Source organism: Protobothrops mucrosquamatus, unplaced genomic scaffold, assembly GCF_001527695.2.
Source record: "Protobothrops mucrosquamatus isolate PMUCROS unplaced genomic scaffold, P.Mucros_1.0 scaffold6, whole genome shotgun sequence".
Taxonomy (NCBI): Eukaryota; Metazoa; Chordata; class Lepidosauria; order Squamata; family Viperidae; genus Protobothrops; species Protobothrops mucrosquamatus.
The window spans coordinates 3,790,328-3,810,266 of record NW_015386393.1 but is presented as its reverse complement, the minus strand read 5'-3'; the positions used below and the strand labels follow the sequence as shown (position 1 = coordinate 3,810,266).

Genomic DNA, 19,939 nt, shown 5'->3' with positions numbered 1-19,939 from the left:
GGGCTGCCCTGCTTCCCTACTGACCTTGCTGTCACCATAGCAACAGCTGCCCCTCCCCCGATCTGGGCATCTCTCCCCACCACTATCGATAATAGCCAGACATGCTATGCATTTTCCCAAGGGAAAAGTTCTGGTGGGTCCATTCTGGTAGGGAAAAATCACATTAAATGCCAACTCCTCCAAAGAGGAAGCTGTTTTCCAGCAATTTTCAAGGCCTGAGAATCCACGCCATTTTACAACTGCAAACTTGCTCAGAGTGTTTGGTAAAAGATGCAGAGGGGGGAAAAAACACCCCAATTCTACAACAGAGGGATTGTTGATATATAGCAGAGAGAAAAAGTCATGTCCTATGAAAGCTTGCAGGAAGCATCATCACCAGAGGCAGGAACTGAGTTTTACCAATATTAATAAATTGCATCTGTGGTGGCAGGCACGCAGGTGGCACTGAGTTTACCACACCCACTTTCTGTGAAGCTTTTATAATGGATGTCCAAACTTCTGCAACGGTGATCTCTGTATTCCAGAGAGTACATACAGCCTGCCCGTCTGTTTTTAATAAAGGTGCTACACAAAAAGATTGGGGCCGCTGCAGAGTTTCTCTATTTGAACCAACACATCATTCTCAGAATTATTTTGGTGGGTTAACAAAAATCTCACTTATTGTATTGCCATCTTGATCAGCGGTGGGCAACTATGACAGTTTGTATGATCTGTTTACCACCTATACACAAGGGTCACCCTAGAATAATGAACAACCAGTTTGTAAATTATTTTAATTGTGTTTGCACAATCTATAGACAGCTTCATTACCCAGATGGGACACGCCCCTTTAAAATTTTCATATATAAACCAGGTTTCCTTTTTTAGGATGTTTTCTTAGGTTTTGAAGTTCTCCGGCCTCTTCCTCTAAAAAAAAACACTGAAAAGGTCTGGATGAAGCTCAGTCAACACTGCAAGAGGATGAATGCATGCTAAACCACCCCAAAATAAAGAGCCTGTGTTTTTCACAGAGATTGGTAACCTTAATCCAATTATCTTAAACTAAAGCAATGCAACCTGTTGTTTAAGGTAACAGGTAACAGAAAACGGCAACAGAATTGCAAAACACAAAGACTTAAAATGGTTAATAAATGGCACAGGAGGAAAAAAAATGAGATACGATGATTATGAAAAGGTTGCAGATCTTGGTTTATGTTAAGGAAAACATAACCTGTGCATGACAAAGCAAAGCGGGAGACCATCAAAATAAAAATAGCATCCTCCCATGTAATAGAATTTCTAGAACAGACCATTCAAATTATTGTCTAATGATCCAAGTAAATAAAGTGCATTTGGAGTTCAGATTGTGGAGAGGAGTCAAGAACAGAAAATAGCAATCCCATTTGTTCCTTTCCACTATTTAATATAAAAATGCTGTTTCCCTATAAGATTGAAGGAACAGAATCCTATAAATAGCTGATAATTAAACTCATCACCACGCATGGTAATCTGAACAAAGATAGCCACCGCCACACCAGAAGAGCCTCTTGCTTAATTTTAGCTGGCACATACATTTAGTCATCAGTGGCAGGCAGAAACAAGAACAAAGTCACTGATCAGTGCTGGTAATGGCTCAAATTGAGCTTTTTAATTGATTTAGTCTTTCTTAATTTGATGCCCCTCAAGTTGCTTTGGGGCTGTCGTTCCCAGAATGACAATCCGTGTCTTAGAAGTAACCAAACACACTTGGAAGACACTACGATAGGGAAAAACAGAATTGTCAGGTAATACACCTTTTCTGTAGCTACACTTGCTCTCTCATACTACCTGAGGTTCAGCTGACCCCAATTCTGCAAGCCCACATTATTGGCAAATGGTGAATTTGGGATCCATTTTGTATTGAGTTGGGAACAATTTTTTTTAAAAAATGTGCATATTTTGACCAGAGGTGCCTTCCTTTTTATGGGTAGAACTGCAAATGCATCAGTGACTGTTAATGTAGTAAGACTTTTCAGACAAAAATCTTAATATCTTCTGAAGCTTTTTTTTCTAACGGGTTTCCTACACAGATATTTCTTTGCATAACAAAATTTATTTTCTAGCAAGTTTATCTTGTGGCATTTATTTTCCAACAAAACCCCCAACACCATAAAGTCATCAGGATTAGACATATTATAAAGTGCCCTGTGTTTTTAATTTCTCCATTAAGTTTCTCCATTAACAAAGGGTAAAGCAGAAAATCAAAACTAAAAGGGACTGATTATTAAATTTTAAACTTATTCTGTTCAGACTAGAATGAGAAATGAGGCTCAGTCATAAGGAGGTTGAAAGATTTATACCAGACAGCAGCAGTAAAATGCAATGGAATTGTCCCCCCCCCCCAAAAAAAAACTCTTCCAGAAATGCTGTTTTCCCACCAACACCCAGACTGCCTCCCCTTCTGAGTAGGCTTGTGTCAGATTCAGCACATATTCAGAAGCCAAGTCATGTGTAGACAAAATTCCAGGAATACCCAGAGAAAGTTGCATTAACAGGATGATGTCATTTCATAAATCAAGAGTATAAAAATTCAGAGTGAGGAGATTTGGGTCTAAATGAGCTCATACAGGCAGCCCTTGACTATTGACTGTAACTGACCCTGCAATTTCAGTTGTTAAAATTATGATGCCCATAAAATTGGTTGCCACAGGGCAGAACCTGATTTTATGATCCTTTTTGCCAATTGTTAAGTGAATGTGGCAGTTGTAAAGCAAATTCCATAGTTTGCTATCAGGTGGTTTTTGCTAGAAAGCGGAGGTAAACACCAGCTTCCACCAGTAAGCCATATTTTGCAGTCACATGATGCAGGGCGAGGCAAACAGCCATAAATTCAGGCTGGTTGCCAAGTACCCAAATTGCAGTCATGTGACGTGTTTGTTTGTGTTGGAACACTGAAACAGGGCAATAAGTAGCTTTCAGGAGTTCCTAAGTGACAAGTTGTTGTAAGTTGAGGACTACCAGTACACTTCATCATTGGAAGGGACATATAGTTTGCTACAGGTTGCCAAACCCATGCTTGTTACAGAGGCTTCCTCCTTGCTTAGTTTAAATCAGGGGTAGTCAACCTTGGCTCTTTTATGACTTGTGGACTTCAACTCCCAGAATTCCTGAGCCAGCTAAGCTGGCTCAGGAATTCTGGGAATTGAAGTCCACGAGTCATAAAAGAGCCAAGGTTGACTACCCCTGGTTTAAATCATCTTATTGGTATTTGTTTTCATACTCCAAAGGAGGACCTATGTGTTAAAGAGTACAGACCGCTAAATCTGCCATTAAATGCATACAATGCATACCAGTTCAAGAGAAATATGGGAGAAAAGAAGATTGCATAAAATGGGAGGCAGCTAGAGTCACATTATAGGAGGAAGGGGTGTTAAGCCAAAACAAAAATAGCACAATAACACAGGTAGGAAAAAAACAGAAGCAAAGAATACAGAAGACATTTATTGAAAGCCAAAGTAAAAAGTAGTACAGATAGGCCATTGACTGCTTTCTACAATCCAAACAAGCAAAAATCTAAACACTACAGAAAAAGGTACTACGTTTTGTTATAAAATACTTTTAATTTCAATTTTTTTTTTTTTGCATTACATTTTTTTTTAAGCCAGGCAATCAAATTTGTGGTGTGTTTGGTAGCCCTCCCATCCCAACCCCAATACTGAACCTTTAATAGTTGGTTATCAAAATATACATTTGTTTTGCTGTAAAAACTCGAGTTCTGCCATCCCCTCATGTCTTACAACAGGTATAAAAAAATTATAAATATTTACACCTTTTTTTTCTCATTACATTTACATGCAAACAAAAAACAAAACAAAACACAGGGTCAGGGGGAAAAAAAAAGATGAAGCCCCTCTTCCCAATTAACTGCAATAAGATTTGTGTGCTCCTTGGAAAAGCACACCCTGAACACACAAAGAAAAACCTTAAACTGACGGATTCAAGTTATCAAAGAGGTCAGCAAGGAGGCTGTGTTCTGAGGACAAGAGAGGCTTAGGGAACACACTTAGAAAGTGAAACGTCAGACAATTCTAACCAAGGTTCTGCTAGGATCTAGTGTTATTTCTGGGTGCCACTGGTGGCTGAATGATTGTGAAGGCCTAAATCCTAAAGGATCTTTAGCACGTGTCCCTTTAACTTTAACATTGGTTCTGGTGAATATCAAGTATTTGCTGTGAGCTTGCAGCTACTGGGCAATTATTTTCTACCCCCCCCCCCAAGCCTTTTTCTAGCGCCCCTCGTCCTTGGTCCTGGGCCTTTAGAACAGAGCCAGGCACCTGGGGAGGACTCTATTCCTCCCACTGCCTGCCAAGGGCCTCTTGCCCATCCTCCAAGAATGGCCACTGCCAATCTTGCCTGCTAGCCCAGTACTGTAGAGCAGGGGTAGTCAACCTTGGCTCTTTTATGACTCGTGGACTTCAAATCCCAGAATTCCTGAGCCAGCATAGCTATGCTGGCTCAGGAATTCTGGGAGTTGAAGTCCACGAGTCATAAAAGAGCCAAGGTTGACTACCCCTGCTGTAGAATAAGTAAGTAAGGCAAATAGAGGCTTTTACTGTCCGTTCCCAACAACTCACTAGAAACTATGGCTTAATTGGGTCAAGTTGGCCAAGAACACACTCAATTACAGGGCAAGAGACTTTTTTACACAGACATCGTTTTCTCCAACAGCACCGCATAAAGACATCTCAGTGGCAAACTACTTGCTCTGGCTATCTCTTATCTGTGACTGCAGAGGTTTGGAATGGAGCTGCCCGGTGCAAGCGGTTAGATAACCTTTCCAAGTTCTGCCATGCTACCCTTTACCCCAAAGTTAACGCCTTCTGATTGTGTGAGTCGATATTTGTAATGAGAAACTCTAATCGGGGAATTGTTTAGCAGAGATGCTGTTATTTTAACTTTCTGAAATGGTACGGGTTTGGCCAAAAAAGAGGGCAGTTGTTAAACAGCTCAACTTTGTATTAATATGCTGGCGATCCAAGCAGAACCTCGCTCAAAATATCACACATTCCTCCAGCATAGATTGGTTCCCCATAATATCGGGGAGGATTTTCTTTTTTTAAAAAAAGTTTAAGACTTTCCCAAAATCAATAACAAAGGCATATCAACAGCTCATGTGAAACAGCAGGGAACACAGTGACTTGAGAGACAACATCACATACATTGAAAAAAAAAAATAACTTTGGTCCACAATTTTTGAATAAGTAACCCTGATATTAAGTATAAGATTCTGGTTATCTTTAAAAATCTTACATGACTTGGAACGCAATGTAAGGCAACACTGGAATATAAAGAAGGTAGATCAGCATGGAAAAGTTGGAGGCCACGAAGGATGGCAATTTTAGGTGCTACTCAGAAAAAGATGTTAAGTTTATATTCTTTAAATAAAAGCATAGTTATTAAACTAAGACGACCCTTTAAATGTGGATCTCCTTTTTCAAAACAAGTGACGGTCACTACTTTAAATATTGTTCAAAGTATAACATTAATTTTCAGCCATGAAATCACCTTGATAAACTAAATTCCTGCACTAGTTTTCCATCTTACAAACAAAAATACAAGAGTACAGGATACAAGGGTAATAGAAAAGCAAGTCAGATATATTCATACCATCTTATCTATAAAAGAAAATATACTATTGCCTTTTTATATATGAATTCATTAGAATATTTGGTCAACTGGAAAGTATTGCTAGGCAAAAACAGATTGTATGTAAAAAAAAAATATAATAAAGGGGATTAAAACAAGAAGTTGAAGCTACTACTACAAGAGGTCTTGTTGTAAGGGGTGAATCTAAGAGTGGAGTTTAACGGCATCTTAACTCTTTAAGTAAGAGCCCAAAATATATTAATCTCAAACTCAAGTTCATGGAGTTTGATACTCTGAACAGGTTTGTTCTGGGGTTTCAGTTTCTGAAGTCGGGGACTACCTGTATCAAGCAGAACCCGATGAAACTTATTACAGACGAGGAAATGTTGACGAGCAGGATAAGGAAACTTCCCTCTTCCTCCACCCCATCAATCTGAGCTTCAATAGACTGTTAATGAAGGATTTTTTTTTTAATCAGCCTTCACGGAGAGAAACATTGTGGGCATGGAAATCAACACATCTGCAAATTAAGACATTTTAGGCAGAAATGACTAGATTGCTTAACTGAGAAAGGTATCTGTCATGTCTCCTCCTCTGTGGAAGACAGTAACCTTCAATTTGTCCCAGTATCTACTGCTCCTCCTACCTCAGGTAAAGAAAATGTCTAAGGCACCAGAGGATAATCAATGAAAGGCTGAGGGAAAAAGGCAATGTTTCTGCTCCCTGCGCCCCTTCCCCCTTCCCAAGGCAACCGTGTTTGGGGAATTATATATATATATAAAAAAAAAAGATGCTAAAGCTAACTGCACAGTTTGGGGGTCTCTTCTAGAGCTCATGGATAAAGGCATCACTGTGACGTTGACAAGCTGTTTTGGGGAAGGGGAGGGACTGTTTCGTTTTAAGTGTGGGAGAAAAGGTAAAAGACTCCCAGAGAGGCTTTCCAACAAAGAATGTAAACGTTTTAAGCTTGTGATTTTTTTTCCTGGTCAAAGATTGTTATCTCATTCTCTGCAAGAAAGATTATAGCAATGTGAATTAAGATTTACTCATTGTTTGTTTTTGTTTTTTGTTTTTTTAAAAAAAACAGTAAAACTGTTTTCTTCCTTAAAAAAATAAAATCTGTTTTAAGGTCACTTCAGTTGCATTCTCTCTCTCTCTCTCTCTCTCTTATAAAGTGGCTTCTTTTTGTTTCTGGAATGATGGAAGTCGTCCCACCCCTTGCTGGTGGTCCAGCCATTGAAAAAAAAATATATATGCAAGGCTGAGCCTATTAAGAAGAGTGGTGATTTGTTTTTCAGTCAGGTCCGTCTTGCTGCATGCTTTTCCAAAGCACTTAAATTGTGGATTTTGAAAAGGACACACGCAAGTGGTGGTTCTCACCAAGGTCGTGGTTGTGGAGCTCGATGAGTGACTGAATGGCTTCTTCCACGGATCCCATCTGAATGAGAGCCATCTTGCGGTCTCTCCTGCCAAAAACAACTTCGGTCAGAGAGAAAGAGGAACAAGCAAATGTGTCCTAGACAAAATTAAGTTCATTCCAAATACTAGAATCTAGCACAGGGGTAGGCAACTTTGGCTCTTTTATGACTCCTGGACTTCAACTCCCAGAATTCCTGAGCCAGCATGGCTCAGCTTGGAAACCTCTCTCCTTCCCCTCAGCATGGCTGGCTCAGGAATTCTGGGAGTTGAAGTCCACAAGTCATAAAAGAGCCAAGGTTGCCTACCCCTAATCTACCATCAGCCAACTATCATGGACAGAATCCCTTATATTCCGATGTTAAGTGATTTCACGGAGAATTTCTTATGAAAAAATAAGCTCTTACTTATTTTCAAAGACTTTAGAGAAAGGCTAAAAGCCAGATACAAATTCCAACAGCTGTACAGATAACCCTGACCTATCACCATTATTGGGACTGGAATTTCTATCGTAACTCGTTGTGGTCATAAGTCGAGTCAGATCTGATTTTATGACAATTTTTACAACGGCCATTTAAGGAAATCACTGCGGTCATTAAGTACTGCTTCCCCAATGGTTTTTTTTTAAACTGAAAATTTGCCAAATTGTAGCAAATTGCAATTATGTGACTGCAGGATGCTGCAACTGGTTATAAATGTGAGCCAGCTGCCAAGTGCCCAAATTGCAATCACATGACCATAGGGGAGGTACAATGGCTGTAAGTGTGAGTACAGGTCACAAGTCATTTTTTCCAAAGCTATTTTATCTTTGAACCAATGTTGAACAAACAGTCGTAAATTGAGGACTACCTGTACTATTTTATATAGAACCAGTCATTCTTGAATTGTTTGACCTAATTACCCCCTTTCCCAGCCTTAAATATTATTATCCTGACCCAAAAAAAATAAAAAGGGGAGGGAGGACACTTGTTTGGCAAACATTTTGGCGGCAGCAATCCCAAACTGTATCCTCAACTCACAAATGAGCAATTACTCAAAGGATATAGCCAAAGCACAGTTTAAGAAACCCTGCTCCATATATTGCCTATAGAAAGCTACACGTTCCCACGTAGCAAACAGAAACCTTCAGAGGAACAAGGATTCCTCAAGCATGAAGCAGAAAAGCATTCAAGAAACAACTGATTGCCCTCCTCCCTTTTCCAGGAAAATTAAGACCACTTACTGGAAGAATTTGAAGCCTTTCACCATCCCACCATTGCTTGAGAAGAGCAGCTTGAGGTCATCTTCTATTATTGAAGGCCTGGAGGAGGAGGAACAATTGGGCACAAATTGAACAATGGAGATTGGGATTTCACATCCCCCCCCCCCAAAAAAAACCCCATGGAATCCTTGCTTCATTTCTGCAAATATCAAGTATCATTCCAACATCATTTACTTCTTATCACAATTCTATGACTTATAGAATCTCAGTCATGGTTTGAGCCCCTTTCAAGTGGGACAAGCAAACAGGCATCATGGAGGCCATGAATTTCTGAGCCATCCTGAATTTAAGGATATAAGGATTTAAGTATAAGGATACCCAAAACAAAAAAAGCAGAGCTACTTGCATCTTTCTTGCATTTGCTCAAAATTAAATTTAAGAGCCTGTTTTAATTAAGGAATCTCATTTCCCTCAAATAATCTGTGTGAAGGCTACACACCAGCACGGGACAAAGCTAGAATATACAAAGACAGATTGCCTGTCAAGGCTGACTCCTAGCGTAACTCCCAATTTGAGAAAAGAAATGAAGGGAAGGGGGTGGGGGAGAGAATGCTTGGAATATATTGGGAGCTGGGAGGGAGGTGAGGAATTTCTGTGAGCCATTTGCAACCTGAGAAGATCCTGATACTTCAAGGCTGTGCGATGGGAACTGCTGTCCCAAAATAAAAAGAACGTGTCGGATTGGTGGACAATGGGTGGCCCATTGAACAAGGAGAGTACTTACGGAATATTGGAGAGGTGAAGAGTGGCAGAAGGGGGAAAGATGTTTTGAAAGTTCTTGGAACCCGGCTTCTTAAAGCGATGAAGAGGGGAGTTGCCATAATCCTTGGTCAGCCCTTGGTCTTCCTGTCCTTCACGGGGCAGCTGCACTGTCTGGTGCTTTGACAGAGTGATGCGGATGGGCTTCCCATGCAGCTTTTGACCATTGAGATGGCTCATGGCTGCCGAAAATTAAGAAAAAGGAGAAAAACCTATAAAAGTCTGGCTTCCAGCGCATACTCAGATCCATTGTGTACTGGGCTTGTACAATCCTCTCCACCACCAGGTGCCAAAGTTCCACCTTCAATACTGCACAGCACTTAATTTTACAATGCCAAGATCCCTTAGCTGCGCTATTCTCATGTCAAATGCCAAAGCGTTCCTGAGTCATACATACATACAAAACTTGAGGAATGGCTTTAATGAGAAAACACAAGTTGTCTTTGCCTTACAACCATTCACTGAACATCCAAAATTACAATGATGATTATGATTTTCACAGTATCCCTAGTCACATGATCATTCAGCTCTTGGCAACCAGCATGTATTTATGTCAGCTCAGTGTCCTGGGAGGATGTGATTGCCGTTTGTGACCTTCCCGGTCAGTTTCTGATAAGCAAAGTCAATGGGGGAAGACAGATTCGCTTAATAACTGCACAATTCACTTAAAAACTGCAGTGATTCACTTAACAACTGTGGCAAAAAGGTCATAAAATTGTATGTGACTCACTTAACAATCATCACAGTTAGTAACAGAAATTTTGATCCCAATTAGGGTCATAAGTTGAGGATTACTTGTATTACATCCACTATAAATGCCCCTTAAGGAAAGAAATTATTAAAAAAAACAGCAATAAGGAATGTCATCTTCCTTTTCTGCTGCTTTTACCATATAAATTGGGGTCCTTCTGCCCCCTCAGATCAAGACAATAGAACAAGCTACACTTTTTTTCTCTTCAAAAATCTTTTTATATATATATATTTAGACAGTAAGCTTAAGAATGATTAAGCCATCCTGAGAGCCTATAGTTTAAGAAGAGAAGAATAAAAATGCTTTAGGTAATGAAAAAATTCTAAGTGGCATTCTCCCATGGATAAGCAATAAGGCTCATTGTTAAATTCAGAGCTAAGTCTATTTTTCTGCCATCAAGATAAGAGGACAAATGGAACATAGCTTATGTTGTACACTGCTCTAGGCTAAAAGGATGACATTCTTCATATGTCATTATTTGCAGTGTTAACCTGATTCTTGGGGTGGAATAATCAATAGAATGATATTCCTAGCTCATGGAAGAATGTAGAGAATCAGTTCCTACATTTCCACTCAACTGAAAGATGTGGGTTTGAAAATGTATGTCAGGAGCCCCCAACCTATGGGCCACAGCCCACAACAGGGTTGCACCAGCTATGGGCGAGCGCATGTGCATGTGTAGTCCCACTTGCGCAAGCAGTGAGCTCTCACACAAATGAAAGAAACTGTGTGTGCGTGCGTGCCTGCCCCTCACACAAAACCATTTCCTCTCTCCCTCCCCGGCCACCAACCTGGAAAGGTTGGGGAATGCTGATATATGTTAACAAAACTAATTTCTGGACAGGTAACAGCTTTCATAATGCTCTGCAATTCTTAAGAAGGAAAAATGTATGCTACAGCTATATATTGCCATAAGGTTTAATCATATAAAAGGCACAAAATAGCCCTGAAAAGTTTCAAAAGGGAAGCTTTTCAGGATTATTTTGTGCCTTTTATATGATTTATATGCAAGACTGTTGCCAGTCAGATAATGTCAGTACATTAGATTTAATAGAAATTAAGTTTCTGTGCTGTTACTGCATTTCGTCTCTGATATGTAATCACTAATGTTTAAGAAGTTACAGGGATGTAGGTCCAAAGTAAGACACACCCTTTGGACCCAGCTCAGTCAAAGCCTTGCTGCCCCTGGGAACCATAAGTACTTTGCAAGACAAAGAAAAGGCATGACTTTTTACAGATGCACCTGACAAACAGGGCGGAGGGGATGGGAATGCGAGATCCAAAGCACTTTCTCACTTTGGTCCTAAATACCTGCACCTCCTTAAATATGCATGATGCATATTTCAACCTCAAAAAACATATGCGTGCCAAAACACAGACTTCAGAATTTTTGGGTCAACTAAGAAAAAAAAAAACACCCCACTAACCAAATGCATAATGCATTAAAAAAAAATGTATAATTGTATCCTCTCTGGGAAAAGTATGAACAAAACAGCATTTTACTTCTGAAATAGCTTGCAGAAAGCATGCTGATTAAGGAAACACAACATTTAGTTGGAGAAACAAAGACTTCTATTTATTATAAAACATGATAATCTGAGCTGCTTTCAATAAAATGAGAATTTCAGCAAAAAATACAATAGATCTACTTTATTCACCACACAAAAAAATTAAAAATAAAGAAATGTGTATTTACCCAGTTGAGATTGATTGCCATCTGCCATTTGAACCAAGGCATTCTCCTTTTTATTGAACAAAATCTTCACTCTTTGTACATCACCATATACCCCTTAGGGAAGTCAGCAAAGAAAAAAAGCAGGTATTCAAAAAGAAATGTTACTTATCCCAAATTCATCCAAGACCCATTCAAACCCCACACTGCTTTCACTCCACTTAAAAGTTGCTTTATTCTGCTGAGGATAAATCTGATCAGCAACAGAAAATTGGAGCAATTCTTTGGAGTATTTATAAGCATCCTGGGGAGCACCCAATGAAATGCCAACTGCTGCCAGCAGAGTTGAGGTGAACCATTTCACATGCTATCTGTTTCTGATCTGCCCAACAGACATGCAAAGCAATCAAAACCATGCACAACAGATAAAATGAAACTAAAACAGCACAAATTTCGTAACTTAAGAATTCAACCAACGGCTGACCCTCCCTCAACCACACTTGCTTTCCCCAAAGTAAAATCTCAAAATGAAAAAAGGTAATAAAAAAAGTGTGAATGATAACATACCGAAAAGAATAAAGAGGCATTGGGGTGTAACTCTCTTTAGAGAACAGCAGAGCAAGGCAGCGGAGGGACAGGGAAGAGGTAAGGAATCGGAGGGGAGAGTGAAGGTTGCGCAAATCGTCGACAACGAAGGAAAGGTAGAGTCCCCGCAGGAAATGGCGAAATTGGTTGATGGATGATGAAGTTTTCAAGATGGTTAATATTGAAGGGCAAGTTGGTTTCCGAAGAGCAGGAAGGTTTTTTTTTTTTTTTGAGGGGGGCATTTTTTTTATATATATGTATATATATTTGTTTCAAGCAACAACAGGAAGCAGAAGTACCGTGCAGTCAGTTGGCAAAGAAATTCCGGATCAGGGAGAAGGGGAGGAAAAAAAAATATTGAGGGATGGGGTGGAGAGAAAAGAAAAAAAGTAGCAAAAAACAGGTCAGTAAATACATAAAAGAAATATGTCGTGTTCCATCAGTAAAGATTTATAGATTTCTAAAACATACAACACTTTCAACAGAAAAAAAAAACTAGTTAATAGGGTTTTTTTTAACCTAGTGGAACACAACAATAAAAGAAGAGCACTTTACTTAAGTAAGATATAACTAAGAAGGAGAGGCAGTATTGCAACAGAGTGACTAAAGGGCATGATGGCAAGGTTCACATCCTGGGCGTGACAGTGCCAAGAAACAGAGGCCCATTTAAAGCTCCAAAGAAAAGCCTGCCAAGGACTCCTCCCATCAGCCTTCTAAAACAGAAGCATTTATTTAGTTCTACCTTTAAACAACCCTGAAGAGGTTTTCAAGCAACAGGTGAAAAGGTTCTTTTTGATGTCAAAAGTTTTAAGCTGTACTTCACATGTTTCTCTCCATAATTTGGTGGGAACTGACCTTGTTCTATAGCTTTTTCTCAAGATAGTTACCATCTGCTGAAAAGTTAAAACAATCTGGCTTTCAATTCATACTAATCTGGCATCAAATTTATACCAAACTGAAGGAAAATCCAGCTTTAATCTGGATGAGGGCTGGATTCTTCTTTCCCCACCAGCTATTTTAGGGGTCAAGCTCTAGCTATGGCAACATTGCTGCCGAACTAAATCTAGCCCAATTTCTCCTTGTAGATTCTTCTACCTGAGAAAGTGTCTCAAGAACAGACACCCTACACAATAAAGTAGATGGATGGCACAAAGGTCCCTTGAGTGGTCTTCCTAAAAGCCCAAAGTGTGAAGCAGCATTGTGCACACTGCAAATGAGATACAGTCTTGATACCCTCAAATGTCCATATATCAACTGACTGGCACACTTTGGTACCACTCTACATTGAGACTGCAGGCAACATTTATAAATCAAAAGTAATCAACACAAAACCCGACAAGAGTCTGAGAATTCATACTAGTCTACATCTCAGCCACAATTGTTTGCCAGTCTCCTGTCTCTTATAGTTTCCAATGCTGGTGAAGGAGGAGATGGTGAGTAAGAGTCCCTCTGGAGAATACTGCCTCTCAACTGTATGCACAGATTAAGTTTCTATAACACTGATTACACAAGCAATGAAAAATAAAAAGTTGAAGTTGTTAGTTCAGCTTCACTAGAGATATCGTAGCTTCTAGCCCAAAAGAGGAGCTGGATGAATGAGTAAAATAAACACATAAAAGAGGCATGAAATCAGTTGCTCAGCAATACTCACTTAGGCATATCTACTGAGTAAAATAGCCTCAGAATTTTGGTTGCAACGTTTCTCAAAGATATACTAACTAAAAAAGTGCCACGGAATATTTTTCATGCAGATTTGAGGTCAGAAGTGATAAATTTAAGATGCAAAAAGAGATCCAACCAATTTCATATTAACTTGTATTTTTGGTACGCTCATCCAGTATTCAGCTCTTTAGAATTCAGCTCCAGACATTTATTTTCCCTCTATTTTCAGAAGCAGCTGCTTCAACTACCCCTTTTCAATCTTAAAAGAATTTGGCAATTCATTTTCTGATCTCTACAAAAGGTATTTTTCATTAAAAATGTTCAGATATCTGATTGCTAGGATAATATAGGATAGAATATGCTTCCTCTGCCCAACTTAAGCTAAATAATAATAAGCATAATAGGTTCGTTAGGAATTTCCTCCTATTATGTTACTGAACATGAAAAAGAATTGAACAATAGTGTGCCTGAAGCTACAGTTGTGTGCTCTTTGCTTAACTTCACTAACTGCTCACTCACTTTAGGAAACTCTGTAGCCATTAAACTAATGCTTAATTTTTACTTGGAAAGAGAATAAGGGAATAAGATTGAAACATTTTATACTGCATCCTCCCTTTACTACTGCAATTATCCAAGTCCCCTCTAGGGGATCTGCTCTATAAATGATCACCCATGCCAAATTTTCCCTAGTGAAAAGGGAGAGTTCTGCTGTCAGAATTGTAGTGATTCCAGAAGGTCCTGGAATGAGCTGAGTATTGCTAGCAAAACCTCATGTCCTGAAAAGAATAGTTGTAGTGGATAGGTAAAAACAGCAAAATGGATTACAAATGGTTAATTTCCTATTAATTTTCAAACTGATCATTCTTTCATCCATCCCTCTGCAGTAGAGCTTCTTACATAAGTAATGTAAGCAGAAATTTAACTTTTAAGCATAGTTTTAAGCACCAGGGTTCAAGCAACAAGCTCACTGCAGAGTCAAAACTGAATGTAATTTCTACTTCTTCAATAACCCACTTCAACGTCCAAGTGGATCTATTGAATTACATCCTTTGTGCAGAAGATTGTTTAACATGCCTTCAAGGTCCATTTAAGGCAGCCAAATGTTTCAATCAAAAAGGGGAGAAAGTTAAATAGAACTGAAAATGTAAAATTATTTAAGAAGTTAAAGAACAGAATAAGGCACACAACTTTAAAGGATTTTTTTTGATAAAGGGAAATGTATCAATGCATGTCAAAGAAAATAAATACTTGGCAAAAGATAAAATGAAGCTAAGCTGGCAGGGGAGGCAAAGATCAAGGCACCCATAAAGAGGACAGAATGAACACTGTCACTCCAACTGCAGGGTTCGAAAGTTACAACATGCCAGGGGGAGGACTACAGGATTTTTGCTGTGGTGAGGAAGACCCAAGTAGAGACAAAACCAATAGGGTAAAAAGTAGGATGGGAAATTTCGCTTTGGGGAATGAGAGCAGGCCAGCACACACTTTGGTTCACATCCAGGAAGGAGCAACGTTAAGCCTTCCACCCACAGCCCATCAAATATCCAAACGCAGAGGAGTGTGCCTACAGCTATTCTGGACGACAACTTCTAAGACATACAATTGCCACAATGGCTGAGGGCAAGGTATAGTAGTCCGCAACCCTTATTCGCTTTTGAGTCAGCTGCCGGACTTTTGATTTTAGACGCTCCATTTCAGGGAGAGGGGAAAAAAATTCAGCACTGGAGCTTCAGCACAAGATTTTTGGGGGAAGAAATAGTTCAGAGAGAAGCAAGATCAGAAATTGGAAGGAAGCAAAAAAATAAATAATAATAATAATAATGAGATTAAGTTGGATAGAAAAGATTACAAGGCTTCCACTAACCTCTGGGTTCAAATTGCTAACCAACAGAACGGAGTTCCCTGCCCCGGTAAGGCCAGGAATAGCAATCCGTCCTGCGGCAGCTGCGGCCGCTGCGGCTGATGGGATAGCCAAAGGAGCAAGTGCTCCGTGTACATTTGGAACTGAGAGGCCTGAAAAAATTAAAAAGTATTAACCGGTAGAGAAGTCCACAGCACGTTCCCTGCTATGACTTGCAGTGGAAATAAGGACCTTTGACCAACATATTTCTTAAAGGAAGTAACTTTAGTGTGTACATTTTCTCTCATTCAAGGACCCAGAAACCAGATACGCTTGAACGTTAATGGGCTGAAGCATCTCCAGTTCTGGCATTGCTCGGGACTCTGCTCTCAGCTTCCGACAGAGGGAATAGCCTTGTGGGGCTGCATTTGGCTCTCCTTGGGTGACGTGCGAATCAGACATCTGGTTTTAAACAAGTTCTGCAAAATTTCATAGGCTTATTTAAGCAAAACCACTGGGGGGGGGAGGGGGAAGCAGGAAGGGAGATGACACACAAAGCAGTGCATTTGTACGTTTTTTTTTCACCAAGGCATGCTGGAAGTGCCTCATTCTTTTATATCATGCAGCTACTAAAACCATAACTTTATACATTCCAGTCACTGGCAAATGACATCATTCTAATACAAGCATCTAAACATGAGCTTATTCTATTGTATCAAAGGCACATAAAAGACATTTACCTCCTTTGTCCCTCAGAACAGGGATGATTGTGTGGGAATATGAATAGTTCTGCCTTATTTTATATAGGACCAAAAGGGAGGAAAAATATGTATATCTTGCAAGAATTATCAAACATTTCCCTTTTAAGCACTATATCCAGCAAAATTTAATAATAAAAAAATCCATCAAAAGTTATTAATAGGAATTTTACACTTGAGACATTAGAATTTCTACATAAAGTACCAAATCTCAAATCTACGGCTTTTCAGCCTCTCCCTATCAACTATAACGTCAACATGCCCATGTGATTTCGTCAAAATAAAATACATTTTCTTCAGATAGACTGAGTTGTTGCCACAGCCTAGCTATCTAGACAAATTCTTTTTAATTTATTGCCTTTATGGCATCCATACTATAAATCAACCAGAATGTTTTTATCTTACTAGGACGAAATGTTCCAAGCAAATGTTGAAACTAATGATATTTAATGCACATTTTCATTACGATCCAAGCCACTGCATGTGAGTTAAGAGGACTCTGGGCACATTGAAAACCCACTACCGAAACTAAGGACATAACTGTTAGTACAATTTCCTTGATGACAAAGATCCTCACAGAATATATGAACCTTATATGAGCCTGTGGCCATAGCTTTCTCAAATGGTGCAAATTACTATTCCCAATCACCTGCTAGCATTTAGGAGTCCAAAATAAGAGGGAGGAAGAAGGGCAACGGTACAACAAAAGCGTGAGCAATGTTTAAAGAAACAGTACCTGCTTGAGGAATTGCAAAAGCAGGAGGGAAGCCGGCTCCTGCATAAGGAGAGGCTGAAATGATCCCTGGAGCGCCTACAAAATAGAAAAGATTGGTTAGTTCATTAGACATGAGAAGCTCCAGTTATCTGTAGTAGGGCACATGTTTTTAATCAAGGTATTTCTCTCTCTCTCTCTCTCTCTCTCTCTCTCTCTCTCTCTCTCTCTCTCACACACACACACACACACACACACACACACAATGCACATCATGCATAAGATTTACAAATTTTCTTAGAGCCAAGTGAACTAATTTAACTGTTTTAATTGTTCAAACTGCTCATAGTTTTCTTTTGGATTGGGTATTCTGATAACAATTGGTGTGAACTAAAAAGCTTAATTACATTTTTCTTCACAGGTATTTTGTACAAGAGGAAATGCGAGATGTTCTTTGGGTAATGCCCTGGAAAGCTCTGTTATAAACAGGTAGATGAAATAGGTTTGCTTCAGGAGACAATAATGTAAAGGAAAGAAAATGAGAAATCTCTTATTTTTTTAGAGAGAAGGAAAGAATGCTAGAACATCTTCTGGCATTTTAAATCTGCAAAGTAAATTACCGTGAAACAGAGTTCACTCTGCCAAGTATTTCCAGTAAAGGCTTCAGCACAGTAATTTTACCTTAAATGTGCCACATGATTTTTTTACTCTTCATAATCAGTTGTCTCACAGGAAATGAAGGAAATTCCCCAAGGTCTTTCCTTTCCTAATAAATAGAGCCTCAGTTGCCTCTAGAACATCACTCAACACATGGCTCTAAGAGAACTTGATATATCTCTTACATCAAGGGATCTTATGTATGTGAAGGTGGAAGACATAAGAACGACTTAACTGTTCTGGGAGTCTATTTATGAATGATAATATAACCTAAACATTTTATTTCATTTGTTGTTTGTTGTTCTTAGAGAGCGAATTATCTAAATGTTGGATTTGGATATTAATATTTTCACCTACTAACAAATTAAAAATAAAAAAAATATATAGGCAGTCCTTTACTCAACAGCCACAACTGGGATGGAATTTTGGTTGATAAGTAATGGCCATTAAGCGAGTTATTGTGTGACTGGGCCCAATTTTATGACCTTTTTTTACAGTGGTCATCATGGTCACTAAGCAAATTTGGCTTCCCCAATTAACTTTGCTGTTGGGAGCTGGTTGAGAAAGTCACAAATTGCAATCACTTGACTGTAAGATACTGCAACTATTATAAATGCAAGCCAGTTGGGAAACACCCAAACACATGGCCATTTGTGTGTGTGTGTGTGTGTGTGTGGGAGAAATTGCAGTGATGGCCATTGCGGGCTGCAGTGGGTGTAATTTACTTTTCTTGAGGCCTTTGCAACTTTGAACTGTTGGTAAATGAACAGTCATAAGTTGTGGACTATTTATATATAGTTGTTTGGGATAATATAATGCCACATGCTAGCAGAACATGGACAGGAAGCTTGTAGTTACATTAGCACTTTGTGTTTGTCATGCTGTCTGTCTTTACAAACACTGTATAAAGTAGGCTGATCTGATGGTTAGGAGGAAGGAAAAATGAAGTCAAGAGTGGGCTGCCTAATTTGCCAGTTAATTATTGCTAAGAAGAAATAAAGATTATCCCCCAGATTTCCCAGTTAAAATTCTCTTGCTCAATCCCTTACCAAAAGCAGCTGCCATAGTCTGATCAAGGGAAGGTTGGTTGTCTCCAGAAGGCAGGTCTGGTCTGGTGTAGTCTCTGCTCTTATCATTGTTGTATTTTACATTGAGGCTTGTGAGCTTGGAAAAGTCAATACGGAGGGTGCAGCAAGCATTGTAGATGTTCTGCCCATCGAGAGACTATAGGAAACCAAAGCAGAGTGCATCTAAGCCAAGCAGGTTACTTCAGGGGGGAAAAAAATTGTACACTCCACATCCATCCAATGTATAAAACTGAGAAAATAATCTTAAGAGAGGGAGTCTTAAGAGTGTCCATACAACTGTTTGCAAAAATCTGAAAGTTACATTCAGATGAACATGATATTAAGTATTTAAATCTCTGAGCAATGTACACTGCTGTACCTAAAATCTAATCTAGAACAATCCTATATTCCTCTGGAAAGAGTAGACAGGAGCTGGCAATGTCTCAGAGGATGGAAATCAGTAGCACTCCTTGTTCTGCTTCTCCAATGCCTTTCCCTACTATGCTATATAGTTTTAGCAAGATTTCCTTCTTCCTAAAGGTACTTGTAAAGCAAAAGGGGAATAAGGTTAATGTTAAGGGATATGTACTATTCCTTACCTGGTCAAAGTAATTATATTTTTGAGATTTAAGCACTTTCAAAATTCCCATCCCAATTAACAATTTAAAACTCTTATGTTTAAAACTTAGACCTAATTCATAAAACTTGCGTGATCTCTAATTTTCTAAAATTCACAACATTCCTCTAAGTCACCTAAAATACCCCAGATAGTACTATTCACAATGGTTTTATTTTGGTTCTGCTGCATAGACTGCTTCTTGTAATATGCTTGTATAATATTTTGAAGACATTACAGACTGGAAACAGAAACAAGAAGAGAACTCACCAATTTGGCATGCTGGGCACTCACGGGGTCTGCATATTGCAGAAGTGCTTGAAACTGGTTATTCTTGGTAAATGTGATTATTTTCAGCACTGTCCCAAATTTGGAGAAAATCTGTGTTCACACAAACACAAAGAAATCATAAAGCAATTGCTTCCAAGCCTTTTTCTGCAAATGAGAAATAGGTTGGGGAATGATACCAACTTAACACAACAGAATTACACCACAAACTTCCACTTCCAGAGGAAAAAACCAAGATTCAAACATATAAAGAAGCTATTGACAAATTTACATAAGACATCTTTGCCTAGT

The 19,939-nt window shown here is 39.1% G+C and overlaps 1 protein-coding gene across 1 annotated transcript in view; it reads right to left on the bottom strand.

Moving 5' to 3' along the window:
- Positions 1-6,739: 6,739 nt before the first annotated feature.
- PTBP1 (polypyrimidine tract binding protein 1) overlaps positions 6,740-19,939 on the bottom strand; it is a 33,544-nt gene continuing 20,344 nt past the window's right edge. The window contains exons 7-15 of the mRNA XM_015810001.1: positions 19,631-19,741; positions 18,727-18,901; positions 17,045-17,119; positions 15,575-15,723; positions 12,031-12,064; positions 11,488-11,580; positions 9,006-9,222; positions 8,243-8,320; positions 6,740-7,070 (exon numbers count right to left, since the gene is read on the bottom strand). Coding sequence (XP_015665487.1) covers positions 6,938-7,070; positions 8,243-8,320; positions 9,006-9,222; positions 11,488-11,580; positions 12,031-12,064; positions 15,575-15,723; positions 17,045-17,119; positions 18,727-18,901; positions 19,631-19,741 — 1,065 coding nt within the window. The 3' untranslated portion in view covers positions 6,740-6,937. The remainder of the gene's footprint in view (positions 7,071-8,242; positions 8,321-9,005; positions 9,223-11,487; positions 11,581-12,030; positions 12,065-15,574; positions 15,724-17,044; positions 17,120-18,726; positions 18,902-19,630; positions 19,742-19,939) is intronic.